The following is a 16435-nucleotide window of genomic DNA, read 5'->3' on the forward strand; positions in this document are numbered from 1 at the left end:
TGGTAGGGGAGGGAGAGTCGGGGCTGCGGCGGGGGACCCTCAGACCCTGGCTCCAGCATCGGGGGGAAGGACAGAGCGGTGGGAGGTAATGGGGCAGCCTGGGGGGGGTGTAAATGGGGGATTAGTGCTTAGGAATGGCTGTGAGGAGCCACCCTGAAAGTGGGGTCTGGGATGAGGCTCTTCTGGGCATGCTGACATTCACCTTCAGACGGGCCCACCCACTGGACCCGTGGCTTCTCCCACTAATGGCCACACGAGTCCCGAGTCCCCAGGGAGCCTGGCCCCCCGGCACACCTTGCTGGTTCCTGCAGGCGTCGGTCGTCCCTGGGCCCCAAAGACTCCCTGAGCATGTGTGTTTGATGTCCAGAGAGGGTCCGGGTCAGGCTGATAGCACTTTTCTTGTCCCGTTTGCCCTGGTATTGATGCCCCACTATTTGGCCTTTACTGATAGAAAGTTCTAGTTCTTTTTCTTTCTTTTCTCCCTTTGGGTTGTGATTTTGTACAGATTGGTGAAATTTTACCTGCAGTGATCAGGTAGATCGCTGCCCAGCGAGTGGCCCTGGGCTTTCTGTGCCTCAGTTTCCCCACCTGTGAACTGGGACTGACCACTCGGATGCCTCCACCCCAGGACTTCTGGGAGGATTGACTTGGTGACCCAACCAAGTGCTTATCACAGTGGTCCAGGGTGAGCTTAAATAAAGGTGGGGACATCATCCAGGGCGTGAGGCAGGCAAGTCTAGAGGCCGTGGTAGGAGGAGAGGCTGAATCCGAGTGCGGAGCGTGGAGGAGGTGAGGCTCCATACCCCAGAGCCCCGATGGTGCATACAGGTGCTCCCCGCCTGGGCCCAGACCCCAGAAAGTGATGGTAACCTGACCGTGGGGAAACCTGGCACACCCCACCTGGGCCAGGGGTCACGGTCAACTTCAGAGTGATGTAGAGCAGCCTGTCAGGGACCCCTGATGGGACGGGACCAGAAGGGCACCTCGCCTCTGTAGTTCTTCCCCAAACCCATAACCCCAGGGTCGTGGGTTGAGTGGTGGCCCCCCAAAAGGTGTGTCTTCATCCTAGTCCCTCGTACCTGTGAGTGGGACCTTATTTGGAAAAGGGTCTTTGCAGATGTGATTAAGTTCAGGGTGAGATCATCCTGGATTATCTGGTGGGCTCTAAACCCAATGACAAGTGTCCTCCTAAGAGACACAGAGGAGAGACAGAGGAGAAGCCCCTTGATGAGCATGGAGTCAGGCACTGGAGTGCTGTGGCCAGAGGCCAGGGGACCCCTGGGGCCCCGTGGAGCTGGAAGAGGCAGGTAGGAGCCTCCCCCGGAGCCTCCCGAGGGCCCTGCCGCACCTCCATCTGGGGCTTCTGGCCTCCAGGACTGGGAGAGGATGAAATCCTGTTGTTGGGAGTCGCCTGGCATGTGGTGCCTTGTTAGAGCAGTCGTGGGAAACCGAGATCTCCAGACTGATCGCAGGAAAGCAGCTGACAAGCCCAGATCAGGGACACGCTGCGGGACACCTGGCTGGGCGTCCTGGAGGCTGTCAGGTCACAAGAAACAAGGAAAGGTGGCGATGTTGCCACATGCTAGGGGCGCTGGGAAGGAGGTGACCAGGTGGTGTCCTGGGGCAGAGAGAGGTTAGTGCCAGAACATGGGAACCAGTGTGGCTGAGGCCGCCTCCAAAAAGTGGGGGCTCGTGCGAACCCCCTGCGACCCTCCCCCGGGCGGGCATGGGCTCCGGGCGCAGGCTGACCTGGGCTGTGGGGCAGGAGGGCCGGCATCGTGGAGGCTGAGGAGCGGGCCCTGGCCCCTGGTCCCGAGGCTCTGCCTGGCCTTCACCCTGTACGCTTTTCCCTCTAAGCTCCCGATAACGGGCACCCCCGTGGTGGTGGTCGTGGGCTTGCTCCTCTCCTTCCCTGCTGCCTTCGGAGCCCCAGGAGAAGGCCTGGCGTGCAGTAGGTGCTCAGTAACTGCAGGGCACCGACCTGCCCGAATCAGATGTCTGCGCTCCCTTGCCGGGCGGGCTCTGCGGACATGCTGCGGGGCTCAGGGTAGGGCGGCCCTTGCGTGCGAGCCAGGCGCTGCCGCGGTCAGTATCTCAGACGCCCGAGCTCGTCCGTCTGGGAGGATGTAGCAGAGAAGGCCAGCGAGCGGAACGGGCCTTCTGGGGTCTCTCCTGGCATCGATCCGTGTTCTGCTACAAGAACATTTTTTGATGACTCTGGCTTTCCGGTATGTTTTGAGAACTGCTGAGGCCCTTGTTCCCAATTTTATTCTTTGTCAAGACTTCTTCAGCTGGTTGCACATTTACCCTTTTGGCATCGATCGCCCACCCGTCCCTCCCCACTTCCCTCAAATAGTCATGGACACATGGTGCTGGAGGGAAGCTGTCCCTCCGCGGCCGACATTCCAGCCCGGCATCAGCCAACTTAGGTAAACAGCCTCCATTCCCCGTACTTAATTCTGCCCAGCAGGACAGGTGTGGACAACACATCAGTGAATGAGCACGGCCGTGTCCCATAAAACTTCATTTGCAGAAACAAGGGGTTGGCCAGTTTGCGGGCCCCTGGGCAGACTCATGGTTCTGTAGGATCTCTAGAATCAGTTCATCAAGTGCTGAAGGAATTTACTGGGGGGGCGGGTCCACCAGCGATACCGGGCTGGGCAGAGCGAAGTTTAGGGTACAGAGTGTATCTGGGAGCAAGGTCTCTCTCCATTTGTTCAGGGCGGTTTTTGTGTTCCTAGGACAGTTTTGTGGTTTTCTCCATGAGGCTTTTGCACATTTATTGCTGATTTTTGCTCACTTATTTTTTTTCCTCTGTTGTGGATAATCTTCATTATATTTTTCCAGCTGGCTCTTGCTGGGAAGCTGTATGTTTTTTGCATATTTATTTCTATCTGGTTTGAGCGATTTCTGTCCGAGCCCTTGTTCACGTTAATAATTGTTCAGTGGATTCTGTGGTCTGGCACTGTCTGATACTTTCCTGTGATGACGGGAATGTTTCAATTTACACCGTCCAGCCTAGCTGCACGTAGCTACTGAGCATCTGAATACAGCAGTCGCAACTGAGGAGTTGAATCTTTCATTTTTTAAAAAGATTTTATTTAGGGGCGCCTGGGTGGCTCAGTCGCTAGGCGTCTGCCTTCGGCTCAGGTCGTGATCCCAGCGTCCTGGGATCGAGCCCCGCGTCGGACTCCCTGCTCTGTGGAAAGCCTGCTTCTCCCTCTCCCACTCCCCCTGCTTGTGTTCCCTCTCTCGCTGTGTCTCTCTCTGTCGAATAAATAAATAAAATCTTTAAAAAAAAAAGTTTATTTACTTATTTGAGAGAGAGCAAGCATGAGTGGGGGGTGGAGAGGCAGAGGGAGAGGGAGAAGCAGGCTCCCTGCTGAGCAGGGAGCCCGATGCGGGACTCGATCCCAGGACCCTGAGATCATGACTTAAGCTGAAGGCAGCTGCTCAACCGACTGAGCCACCCAGGCGCCTTCGTACTGCACTTCTGACCACAGGACATTGCTCCGTAACAGGTGAGAGCAAGGAGCCTTTGTGTTTTGTTTTTCATCAACAAATGGGACCACGGGTGCTGGTTTCCGACGGCTTCTCTCAAGTCTCTCTCGATTCCCTGCCTGTGGAGGGTTTTCGTGAGTGTGAGTGTGGGGTGCTCCCAAGCCCTTTCCCGGAGTCTGGTCTGTTTGGCCTGACAACTGTCTGTGTGGAAAGTGTGCACCGCCGTGTGGCCGCCGCCCCCTGAGGTCCCCCTGCCCACTTGCTGCCATCACCGGCCTGCCTTCTGTCTCTCCCGGCCTGCTGTTTCTAGAAATTTCATGTAATTAGAGTGATACAGCATGTCATCTTCAGTCTGGCTTCTTGAAAGTTTTTGAGGGGCGCCCGGGGGGCTCGGTCAGTTAAGCATCTGCCTTCGGCTCTGGTCGTGATCTCGGGGTCCTGGGATCGAGTCCTGCGTCAGGCTCCCTGCTCGGCGGGAAGCCTGCTCCTCCTTCTCCCCCTACACCTACCCCTGCCCCTGTGCTCTCTCTTTCCCTCTCTCTCTGTCTCAGATAAATAAAATGTTTAAATAAAAGAAAAAGGTTTTGAGATTCATCCACGTTGTTGTGTGTATCAGTACACTCAACCCTTGAACCATGTGGGGGTTAGGGGAGCTGGCCTCCTGCACAGCCAAAAATCCACATATAACTCCACCCCTGAGACCTCACCCACTGACAGCCCAGTGGGGACCGCAAGGCTCACGAGTGTGCGAACAGTGCGTGCTCTGTTATCTACCATGTGCTGTGTTCTTAGAATCGAGAGTCATAAGGAAGAGAAAGGGCGTTTTGAGTCCCATGCTGCCTTCACTGAGAAACATCCGCCGGTGTGTGGACCCACACTGTTCAAGGGTCAGCTACAGCCCGGTTACCGTTCTTTTTTTATTTTAATTTTATCTGTGGGGGGGAGGGGCAGAGGGAGAGGGAGAATCCCGAGCAGGCTCCTCGCTCAGTGCGGAGCCTGACGCGGGGCTCGATCTCACGGCCCTGAGAGCATGACGGGAGCCGAAATCAAGAGTCCGAGGATTTTTTTTTTTTTTTTTTTGAAGATTTTATTCATTTGACAGAGACACAGCGAGAGAGGAACACAAGCAGGGGGAGTGCGAGAGGGAGAAGCAGGCTTCCCGCGGAGCAGGGAGCCCGATGCGGGGCTCGATCCCAGGACCCCGGGATCATGATCTGAGCCGAAGGCAGATGCCTGACCAACTGAGCCGCCCAGGGGTCCCAGCTCAGTTATGGTTATTGCTAAAGTCATTCACGCTGTTGCTGAATTCAGCCACAGGGACGGACCGCGGTGTGTCCACTCACCAGCCGCCGGGCATCCGGGCTGTGTGCGGTTTCTGGCCGCCGTGTGCACTGGGGCACGAGTCTGTGTGTGGACACACGGTTCCTTTACTCTTGGACAAATACCTGGGAGCGGACCCTTGGAATTGGGGGTAACTCTGACATTTGACAGTTGAAGAAAGCGCCAGCCTGGGGCGCCTGGGTTGCTCAGTCAGTTGAGCATCTGCCTTTGGCTCAGGTCGTGATCCCGGGGTCCTGGGATCGAGCCCCGCATCGGGCTCCCTGCTCGGCGGGAAGCCTGCTTCTCGCTCTGCTGCTCCCCCTGCTCATGCTCTCTGTCAAATAAAGTCTTTAAAAAAAAGCAAGCAAGCAAGCGCCAGCCTGCTTTGCGGTGCGTCCACACCGCCTGCCCTGCGTGCTGGCCTCGTGGCCGCACTGCTCCCCCTCTCCCCCCATCTCTGGGAGGGTCTGCCCACAGCCGCTGTCCCTTCTGAAATGTCTGGGGGGCCTCCCTTTGGGGAGAGGTTTTCAGGGGCTCGTTCTGTGCTTGCCTGTGTTCCGAGCGTCTCCTTCTGGAGTCCGCCCGAAGGACATCATCCCTTCATCTAAGCTGTCCTAGTTTGTTGGCATGAAACTGTTGAAATTCTTTCATCTTTAGGGTCCGCAGTGACGGTCCCGCCCTCGCTGCTGATTTTGTGGCTTGTGTCTCTTCCGTGGGCGGCGGGTTCTGGGTGCCCCCCTGCGCCCAGGCTCACGAGGTCCCACCGTCCCCTTGTAGGCTTCCTTCTCTGTTTGGATGGGTTTGCTCCCCACTGTCGGACGCCTGAGGCAGGAGCTCCCCTGGCTGATTCCCAGGCTTTGCCTCGTGGATTTGCCACATTTGCTTCTAACGGCGCCTCTTTCCTCGTGGCGGGTGGCGTTTCCATTTTCAGGCCGGCCGAGATCTTTTCTCCTTTGCTGCGCGTTCCTCCCCCCGTGGGTTGCTTCGAAGTGTGTTCGTTTCCAAACATTTGGGGATTTCTCAGATTTCCTCTGGTTGTGGACGGCTAATTCCTCTGTTTGGAGAGCGTGCCCTGGTTGACGTCAGCCCTGGTCACGCGCTCGCCTGGGGACCGTTCTGTGTGCACGTGGAGGGTTCGGTCAGGCCAGCGGTGCCGGGTGGGCCGCGGTCCGTGCGCCGCTCCACCGGCCTTCGAGAACAGTCCAGAAACTCCAGCTCTGGAGGTCCGGCTGTCTCTGTCTCCCTCAGCGCTCAGCTTCTGCTTCGCGTACCTGGGGAGTCCGCTGCCAGGTGCGTGCACACCCACGACTACTCCCCGCTGCCGGCGCACGGCCCCCTGAGCCCAGGAAATGCGCATCTCCAGTGAGGGCTGGATCCTGACGCCCGTCGTGTGGGATTCACGCCGTGTCTGCGGGCTGTGCCTCCCTCATCCCCCGCGGCCACTCCCGCTGTGTGGTTGGATGTCAGGCAGTGGCCTGCATCCTGCCCGGGGCATCGTGGCCGGAGGCCTGCCACCACCGTCCCCTCCGAGTGGCTCTCCCCGGGGGACACTGTGAGGCTCTGCGCACACCCTGTGTCCTCTCCGTGTTGCCCCAGGCCGTCGTGCTGGGGTGAGGATTCTCCCCGGCACGGCTGCGGCCCAGGTGTTTGCTGGCGGTGCTTTTCCGCGTCCGTGACTGCTTCTGCGTTCATCAGCTGGGGTTCTGAAGGGAAGAGCGGTCCCTTCTTTCCGCTCCTCCGCTCACGCAGTTAGGTAGTTCTGTCTTCGTGGACGTGGGTATGTATGTTTTGCAGGACGTGTACGATGTCGTGGCTCGTGTTGTCCCAGATTTGGCCATCCCGTGTCCTCCTAACGCTTCCCCGTCGCGCTCGGAGCGTTTTACTTGCTGGCCCCACGAGACACTCCGAGCTCGTCTTGTCCTTTCCCCACTCCAGCCCCAGAGTCCGCCACGTCTCCAGGGAGCTGGTCCCGTTTGTTGGTGTGGGATGTAGACCCCAAGCTCCGGGTGCTGGGCGTCCCCTCGCCGCCGGGCTGCCCGTGTGTGGAGCCGCAGGATGGTCCCCATGCCTCCACTCCAGGCCAGCACCCCGGAATCCGCGCCCCTCCTGCACTTGTCACCCTGTGCCCTCGGCGGAGAACCCGGCTCGCACCGTCCACCACATGCCTGCTTCGTGGCGCCACCCAGAGCACACGACTCTCTGCTCGGGCGCGACACCGAGGAAGCGCGGGGCCACGGCCCCTCCGGGGGGGCGCCCGCTTGTGCGTGGCTCTCTTGGCCCTCGCCCCCGTTCCCAAAATACTTGGGTGTTCCCGCCTCACTGAGTCCTGCCCCAGCCCCGGCTCCCACCCTCTCCTCTCTGTCTCTGTGGACGGGACCCCTCTGGGGACCTCCTGGGAGTGGGGTCCTGCGGGATGTGTCCTTCTGGGTCTGGCTCCTCTCGCTGAGCCCGGTGTCCTCAGGGTCCCTCTGTGTCAGGGTCCCTTCCTTCCTGAGGCTGGAGCGTGTTCCCGCGTGGGGACGGAAGGACAGGTTGTGTGTGTCCTTCATCCATGGACATGGGTGTGCCCCCCTTCTGGCCGCTGGGACGCACGCTCTGTGAACACAGGTGTGCAGGCCGTGGGGACGCGTGCGCCCGTCTCTCCCGCACGTGCACCAGGTGTGAGCTGCTGGGTCTCGGCCGCTCGGGCTGGGCCAGCAGAGGAGCTGCCAGACGGTTCCCACAGCGGCCGCGTACCTCGCGCTCCCGCCGGCCTCGCCGCGGATCCTGCTCTCTCCACATCCGTGTGGCCTCTCGTCACGGTCTGCATGGCTCGTCCCAGCCGTCTGCGTGGGGCGAGGCGGCGTCCCCTGGGGGGCAGATCGGGGCTTGGAGAAGACCGGGCGGCCAGCCAGGCGGGAGGGGCCGGAGGCGCGAGGGGGTGTGAGCAGAGGGCCCGGGGGTGCAGACACTCCTCAGACACGGCGGTCTTGCGGGGGGCGTGCGGTCAGCGGCCTCTTAACTGCGGCGCTGGAATCCATTTTCCGGCGGGAAAGTGAGGTGCTTCCCCCAAGCTGGAGAGGAGGACTGGGAAGGCACTTTATGGAGCACGTGTGGGGGTGCAGTGAGGGGCCTGGGGCCGCCGAGGACACGGGGGAGGCTGGCCGCGCCTGGGGCAGGGCCACAGAGGCGTTTCCTGTCCCGTCCTGGGGCCAGACATCCAAGGCCGAGGTGTCGCGGAGGCTCTGGAGACGGTCCTTCCTGCCTCTCCCAGCTCCTGGGGCTCCAGGCGTCCCCGGGCTCATGGCCGCGTCCCTCCTGTGTCTGTATCTGTCGCCACGTGGCTTCTCCCTGTGTCTGTGCCCAAAGTCCCCTCTCATGAGGACACCAGCGTGGGACTAGGGCCACCCTGCTCCCATATGACCTCACGTGAACCAGTCACGTCCACGAACACGATTTCCAAGTGAGGTCCCATTCCGGCTTTCCGGGTGGACGTGACTTCTGGGGGAGGCTGTCCTCCCCACTTGGATTCCCATCTGGTCCCCTGTCTCGGGTCTGGTCCCCAGACGTGCTCAAGCCCCGTGCACACGGCGGCCCGAACGAGGGCCTGGGAGGCATGCCCCAGGATGGTGGGGAAGGTAGGAGCTGGGGAAGGAGGTCCTTCTCCCCGTTAAGTGTCGGGGGCTGCCCAGGGCGCCTGGGTGGTTCAGATGGTTAAGCGTCTGCCTTCGGCTCAGGTCATGATCCCAGGGTCCTGGGATCGAGCCCCGCATCGGGCTCCCTGCTAGGCGGGGAGCCTGCTTCTCCCTCTGCCTCTCCCTCTGCCTCTCTCTCTCTCTGACTCATGAATAAATAAATAAAAAAACATTAAAAAAAAAAAGAGTCGGGGGCTGCCCAGCCTGGGGTTCGCTGGGAGCCATGGGCAGGCTGGGAAGGAGGATGTGGGGGCCGCTCTGAGCCCCGCGTGTGTCACGATGGGGACCCCGGGAGGGGGTGTGGTGCAGGGCCTTGGGGACCCGGGGACAGGTGCTCTGAGGCAGATGGGCCACGGGGTGAGCCCTGGAGACTGCGGGTGGACAGCACAGAGCACAGAGTGGGCGGCCCCCATGGAGTGCTCCGGCTGGGGGGGGTTGCAGCTGGCTCAAAGGAAGGCTGGGGGGCGCCTCACTTCTTGTCCTCGCCCACTGGGCCTTCCTGTCCTTTCGCTGAGAAGTCACGGGCAGGTGGGTCCCGTGTGGTCACATCACTTTTCGGCCTCACGGCTACCACCTCCTAACGTTCCCCTGTGCTCCTGCCATTCCCCAGGCCCCGATGCCCTTCCCTGCGGCCTCAGCCCCGCTCCGATGTCCCTGCCAAGCCTTCCCTGACCCTCACTTGCCATCACAGGCTTATGTGCTTTCTGCCCCACAGTCAGGCTGTCCATGCACTGGACCTGCGCCTGCCTCCCTCCAGGACAGCCAGGACCCTAGCGCCCACAGCCTGAGCAGGGGGGGGGGGGCTTGGGGGGGACACCCACAGCCTGAGCGCAGGGGGGTGTGTGTTTGGGGGGGCACGGGGGACCTGCTGTTGCTGGGCCGGCTGCATAGCCTCACTCCTTGGCACCCCCCTTCTGGAAGCATCTGCCACTAGAATGTTCTGGGCCAGTGTCAGCTGGGGCGCCGGCCGGAGCCGCTCCCCCAGCACCTCCTGTGGGGACACGTGGGGCCCTGACAGCCCCCAGACTGGGGTGCCGGGAACAGGCGGGGCCGCAAGGAGGGTAATGGGCCTCTTCTCTGACGCCAGGTTCGTGCTAGCCGTGGGCAGCGCCGTCTTCGACGCCATGTTCAACGGGGGGATGGCCACCACATCCACCGAGATCGAGCTGCCCGACGTGGAGCCGGCGGCCTTCCTGGCGCTGCTCAAGTAAGACTTCTAGATCTTTCCCGGAGGGGCGGGATGGAGGAGCCTGATGTTGTCAGGCATGGAGATGCAGTTGAGGAAGAGGGCAGAGACCCCCAGCGACAGGGCCTCCGGAGCCCCCTGGCTCCCGCAGGGTTCCAGGACTGCCTCTGAAGTGAGGGGTGGGCTCTGGAGGCCCCCACCCCGTTTTCATTTTTGTATGTTTTTAACTGAGACGTAATTCCCAGATGGGACAGTCCACCCATCGGCAGCGCACACTTCAGTGGTTTGTAATGTGTCCGCAGCGTTGGCGACTGATTCCACACCCCGTCACCCACTCCCCTCCCCCGAGCCCCCTTCCCGTCCGCGGATGAGCCTGTTCTGGGCGTGTCACCCACGTGGACTCACACCCCATGTGGCCTTCCGTGTCTGGTTCCCTCCCTGAGCGTCGTGGGCTCGGGGTCCGTCCCGGGGCCGCGCGTGCGAGTCCCCATTCTCACCCGTTGTGGTCAACAGGGCTTGTGGAAGAAGTAAGGTAATGTAAGAATGTTCAATACCAGCTCTAGTTGTTTCTTCTTGAGCCTCAAAATTCCCTCAAGTGCGTTAGCATCAGAGCGGTGAGCGCCCGGGGCGGGGGCTGCGCGCTCCGAGCAGGGGGGAAGCGAGGCTGTGGGCTGGCCGGGCTCTTTCCCTCCGCTGAGCACAGGCCTCTTGCTTCCAGAAACACCGGGTGTAAATCATGGTGGGGAACTTTACAGACTGTTCCAAACAGTTAACATGTCTTTTTAAATGCAGAGTTTGTTTTTTCTCTTTCGATTAAAAAGATGGCACAGACTCACAGAGGGGGAGAGAGAGAGGAAGGAAGGAAAGAAAGGAAACAAAGGAAAGTTCAGCAGGTGTGAAGGACAGGACGAACCGCCCCCCTGCCATGTCCAAGGCCGCGTGGGTGCTCCCCTCCCCCGCCGTCCACAGCTCACTGCCAGGCGGGGCTTTGTCCGTCCGCGGACGCCCCTTAATACGTGCTGCTGTCTGATACGCTTGGACGCTTGGTCCTGTGTGCCACTCCCAGCGTCTTCCCGAGGACAAGTAGCACTTTGGGCAACAATCTCATGGATTTGTCATCGTGTAACTTCTCAGATTGCTAACTAAGACCAGGGGCGGATGGGCTCCGTCCCCACCACTCACCCTGCAGCTGGTGTTGTAAAAGCAGCCGGACTATTTGTAAACGATCGGGGAGGGGGGGGGCTGGGTGCCAGTAAAACTTCATGTACGAGAACAGGTGACAAAACCATGATGAGCTGTCGCTTCGTACCCACCTGGGCAGCTATTACGAAAAACAGAAAAAGAAAAGAAGATAACAAGAATCAGTGAGGAGTGGGGGATTGGGACCCCCGTGCGGGGCCAGTGCGGATGGGAGACATGGCCACCTCTGTGAGACAGGAGGGGGGTCCCTCAAGAGGTTTAAACGTGGAGTCACCGTGTGACCCAGCAATTCCGCTGCTGAATGTCTATGTGAGAACTGAGAGCAGGGACTCAAACAGGTACTCACGCACCCATGTTCACAGCGGCACGATCCACACGGGACGGACACAACTCGTGTCCATCCATGGGTGCAGGATAAACACCACGTGTCCATCTACACGCTAGAATGTTAACATGGACAGACCCCGAGGACACCAAGCTCAGTGAGAGGAGCCAGGCCCGGAAGGTCACATCCCGCAGGACCCCACTCCCAGGAGGTCCCCAGAGGAGTCCCGTCCACACAGACAGAGAGGAGAGGGTGGGAGCCGGGGCTGGGGCAGGGGGTGGGGAGTCTGTGCTTCGTGGGGACGGAGTCTCCATGTGGGGAGATGGAACGTTCTGGAGACAGAGGGTGGGGGTGGTCGCAGGACAGGGTGAGTGTGTCTCATGCCACTGAAGCGTATGCCTAAAAATGCTTACAGTGGTTATGCTGTGCATGTATTTTTTAAAGTTTTATTTAAGTAATTTCTAGCCCCTTTCTAACGTAGGGCTTGAACTCACAACCCTGAGATCAAGAGTTGCATGTTCTTCCGACTGAGCCAGCCAGGCGCCCCCTTGTTGTGTGTAGTTTATTGTAATTTTTAAAAAAATAAATAAAAGAGATGTTCATGAGAAAACACACAAACAGGTGACGGGTTGCAATTAGCCAAAACCCTGGCTTAGACTGAACTCAGGAGGGATGCTGGGTTCCAGCCATAGCCTCTGTCCTCTGGCTCCTGGTTCCCATCGCTCCCGCTGAGCTGCTCCCCCCAGGGCTGACGCTGTCCTCCCCGCTGGCGTGTGAGCGGCCGACCCCGTCACAGGTGCACCCACTGCACTGCTGACCTCAGGTCCGGGGTCTCCCTGACCCCACAGGATTACAGCTGCTGATGTGTGAGGCTGTGTGCGGCTTCCAGCACATTCTCGGGGGACCCCGGACATGGGCACAGCCTTCCGGGCCTTGCTCTTGCTCTTCATGCTGCATCCCGCCGGCTTCGGCCCAGGGTTCTCATCTCTCCACCGCCTCGTTCTGTCAAATTGACCGTCCGTCCACGTTCCGAGTGCGGGGACGGTGGTGGTCACAGTGACTGGGTCAGGCTGGCCTTCCTGGTCCTGCGACCTGCCCGGAACTCGCTGAGCCTTGCAGCCACGGGACTGCCGTCCCAGGGCAGATCCCACGCAGGTGCCTCCAGGGGAGTGGGGGGCCTTCCGTGTTGTGCCCTGGCGCAGGCCGTCGCACCGGGAAGGAAGGGGCCCGCCGTATAGACCCGCGATCCGGTGGTGGAGTGTGGGTGGGAGAGCCTCTGGCTGGTCTTGGCGGGTAGTGGTCTTTGCCAGGTCATAGGGCAACAGACGCTGGTTCTGGAAGGCTCCTGGGGCTGGGCTGGTGGGGCAGGGGCTGGAGTGATGTCTGCCAGCCGGGTCTGACGGTCCTAGCGTCCTGTCTTAGGTTTCTCTACTCGGATGAGGTTCAGATCGGGCCCGAGACGGTCATGACCACGCTGTACACAGCCAAGAAGTACGCGGTGCCCGCGCTCGAGGCCCACTGCGTGGAATTCCTGAAGAAGAACCTCCGGGCTGACAATGCGTTCATGCTGCTGACGCAGGTTTGGGACGAGGACGCGGGAACTGGCCAGGGTGCGCAGGTGGGGGGTGGCGAGGATGCGTTTGAGCGGGGACGCTGGGACCAGGCGAGGACGCCGCTGTGCGGGGAGTGTGCGGCTGGGGCGCGGGGCAAGGACGAAGGCGGGACGGGTAAGGGCGAGGTGCGCGAGGCGATTAGGGCGGACGCGGGGTGGGGGGCGGGGCAGGGGCAGGTGTGGTGGGATGGGGGTGGGGGAGGGCAGGTGAGGTCAGTGGGACCAGGCGAAGACGAAGGCGCGCGGGGCCGGGCGAGGGCGTGGCGCCAGGTGAGGACACGGGGTCGCGCGCCGGAGAGGGCGCGGGTGCACGGGGGTTGGGGGCGCGAGGCCTGGGAGAACGCGGGTGTGCAGGTGCGGGGCGAGGACACGGGTGCGAGGGGTCCGGCGGAGGCCTGGGGCAGGGGCACCAGGTGAGGATGACGTGTGCAGGGACCGAGTGAGGAGGAGGGGGCGCAGGGACCTGGCGATGACGCGGGGGTGGGGCTGGGCGGCAGGGGGGGGGGTGACAGTACGGGGGCGGGGCAAGGACGAAGAGTGGATGGCGGGGGTTGGGGAAGGTAAGGACCGGGTGCGCAGGGGTTAGGCGAGGACGCTGGGCCGGGCGAGGAAGCGGGCGCGCTGTGCGGGTGGGTTAGGGTGCGGATGCAGTGGGGGGCGGGTGAGAACGCGGGTGCATAGGGGCAGGGCCGGGACCCTGAGACTGGGCGCAGGTGCGCGGGGGCGGGGCAAGGACCGAGGTGTGCTGGTGGGGAGGACAGGTGAGGGCGCGGGACCCCGCGAGCCTAAGGCGCGCGGGGGTGGGGGGGGCGAAGGCGCGCGGGGGCCGGGTGAAGGACGCGGGTGGGCGTGGGTGCGGGCCGAGGAGGAGGGTGTGTGGGGGGGGAAGGCAGGGAGAGAGCGCAGGCGTGCGCGGGTTACGGGAGGGCCTGAGACCGACGCGGGTGGATCTCTGAGTGTTTGATGTGCCTTAAATTTTGCGACCCAGTGAGAGCTTCCCTTCCCTCCCCTCCCCTCCCCTCATCCCAAGCTGGTCCTTTCCAGCAGAGCGCCTGGCCCTTGTTTGGCTGAAGGTTTTCTGCCTACGTTTTGACGCTCCTTTTCAGGGCTCAGGTGTGGGGAGAAAGTTATCATGACGCTTCTTGGGGTGGGTCCCTTTCAGGCTCTGTAGTCCCAGGCATGGGGGTGGGGCTGGCGTGGCCACGGGGACTGGAGGCAGGGAAGGATGTGGACACGGGCGGGTAGGGGACAGGGCCAGAGCCGGGCCTGTCGTGTGGCTCGGAGAGCCGTGGCCGCGGGGGGCTTGTGCTGGCCGGGAGCCGCCTGGGCGAGGGAGCCAGAATCTTCTCGGCTCCGGGTTTCCGCACCCCGTGTGCAGGTTCCTGGTGGAGCAACCTCCGGGGGGCAGAAGTGCACGGCTCCCCGGTCCGCCGGCCTCGCGCGGTCCCCTCCCCGGGGCCTCCTGCCTTCCCCGGGGGCCCTGTCCTGTCCGCGGACCCCGAGTCCGGCCGTGGAGGTGCGGGCCCTGTGGTGCCCGGGCTCCGGGCCGCAGCTCCCGAGTCTGTGTGGGCCCCGCGGCCCGCGCCGCGTGAGATTCATGACGAGGTGTGACCCGAGGGGCGTCCGGGGCCCCGCCTCGGGCCGTGGGTTGACGCGCCGCCTCTCGCCAGGCGCGTCTCTTCGACGAGCCGCAGCTGGCCAGCCTGTGCCTGGAGAACATCGACAAGAACACGGCTGACGCCATCACCGCCGAGGGCTTCACCGACATCGACCTGGGTAAGGCCCTGGGGCGCCGGGGCGCGTGGCCGCCGTGGGGGGAGCTGAGAGCCCGCGAGGCCGCTGAGCTGGTCCCGTTCCCGCAGACACGCTGGTGGCCGTGCTGGAGCGGGACACCCTGGGCATCCGGGAGGTGCGCCTGTTCAGCGCCGTCGTCCGCTGGTCCGAGGCCGAGTGTCAGCGGCAGCAGCTGCCCGTGACCCCTGAGAACAAGCGCAAGGTGCTGGGCAAGGCGCTCGCCCTCATCCGCTTCCCGCTCATGACCATCGAGGAGTTTGCTGCAGGTAACGGTCAGGGGGCGGGGGCCGCTCAGCGGGAGCACGACCCCCAGGGACCCCAGGTGTGACCCCGAGCCAGCTGTGGGCAGCGCGGGTGGGCCGCTCTGCCGAGGACGCCCTTGCCGTGTCGCGTGGACAGTGTGGAGCGCGTGTCCGTGTGTAAAGACCCAACGCCCCACAGACGCCACCCGACGGGTGCCTGGGTTCCCTTCCCTCCGCGTCCCGAGTGTCCGTGCGCGCGCTGGGCCACCGCGGGCCCCTGGCTTGGGTTCCCGTCCTGGGGGCCGGGCTCTGGCTTCAGCATCCTGGGCAAGCCTGCGCCGGCTGGGAGGTGGCCGGGCCCCGGGCCAAGGTGGGGGCAGCCGCGACCGTGCTTCCTGCCCTGTGTGGACGCAGTGCTGCCGGCCTCCTCTCCGGGCTCTGGGGCTGGCGGGTCCCGGGGAACCCCCCCGGGGTTGCCAGATTGAGCAGCAGCGGTAAAGAGCTGTTTGGCACGGCTGTCTTGCACGCGCCAGCCGGGACGCACTTCTGCAGAGTAGTTGTCTCTGACGGGAAGTTCAGGTCCGGCTGTTCCGTCCGTGCCCGGATCGCTCATTCATCGAATGCGTAGTGAGTGCCTCTCGTGTGTGGGGACCACGGGGGCCTGGGTGCTACGGACCGGGGCCAGGTGGTTGTCAGGGGGCCAGGAGCACCGATGTCCCCGACGTGGCCCAGGGGGCCCGGGGGCACCAGGCTGTCACAGAGCCGCTCTGTCCCGTCCCCACACCATCGGCAGCCTTGCTGGGCCCCTCCCTCCCCAGCCTGGCTTGCACCCCCAAAAGCGCTCTCCCTGTCCACGGGGACGCTCAACCCCCTGGGGCCCCAAGCCCTGCAGTTGCCATCCGTTCACCCTTGGTGTGGAGTCTCTGCTGCTTCCGGTGCCCCCCACTGCCCCTCGCCCCTCCCGTGAGGGTCCCCCCAGGCCGCCCCTGCTCTGCCCAAGGTCACTGGGAATGACCCCGTGTGTGTCCTCTGGGGTTGGACCTTGTGGCCCTTCGTCACTCAGCATGTTTTAGAGAATGCCCCTGCTTCTATGTCCCGCTGGAAAATACGAGAGGAGACAGAAGTTGGAAAAAACTCCGCCCAGCTGAGTGCGCACGGCCGCGGTCTGATGTATTTTTCCTTCTGCATTTGCTTTGCAGAGATTAAAGAGAAGCATGGTTAACACTCTGTATTCCACTTTGTATCTTCCTTACTCACCAAGAGCTGTCCCCACGGGTCCCCCGGGGCCACCCTGTCCTGAGCCCCGGGCTGTCACCAGCCTGCAGAGGCCAGCTCCCAGCGCTCGCCACCCCATGTCTGCCTCTGGGGTGCCCCCTCCCGGACCCCCCTCCGGATCGGGTCCTGTCTCGCGAGTCGCCCCTTGGCAGGTGACGGCTCCTCGGGAGCCTGGGCAGGGCGGCCTGGGCCGGGAGGGGCATGTTGCCCCAGGAGCCAGTGAATCGGACGCCCCTCCAAGGGCCAGGGCGGGGCTGTCCTGCCCCAGGGCTGCCCGAACCCCCCCCCCCCCCCCCCCCCCCCCCC

General features: G+C 62.5%; 1 protein-coding gene across 1 annotated transcript in view; it reads left to right on the plus strand.

The window, feature by feature from the left end:
- Positions 1-9568: 9568 nt before the first annotated feature.
- BTBD2 (BTB domain containing 2) overlaps positions 9569-16435 on the plus strand; it is a 13646-nt gene continuing 6779 nt past the window's right edge. The window contains 4 exon segments of the mRNA XM_021705144.1: positions 9569-9702; positions 12629-12785; positions 14489-14594; positions 14681-15021. Coding sequence (XP_021560819.1) covers positions 9620-9702; positions 12629-12785; positions 14489-14594; positions 14681-15021 — 687 coding nt within the window. The 5' untranslated portion in view covers positions 9569-9619.

This window comes from Neomonachus schauinslandi, chromosome 1 (genome assembly GCF_002201575.2).
Source record: "Neomonachus schauinslandi chromosome 1, ASM220157v2, whole genome shotgun sequence".
NCBI classification, from domain to species: Eukaryota; Metazoa; Chordata; class Mammalia; order Carnivora; family Phocidae; genus Neomonachus; species Neomonachus schauinslandi.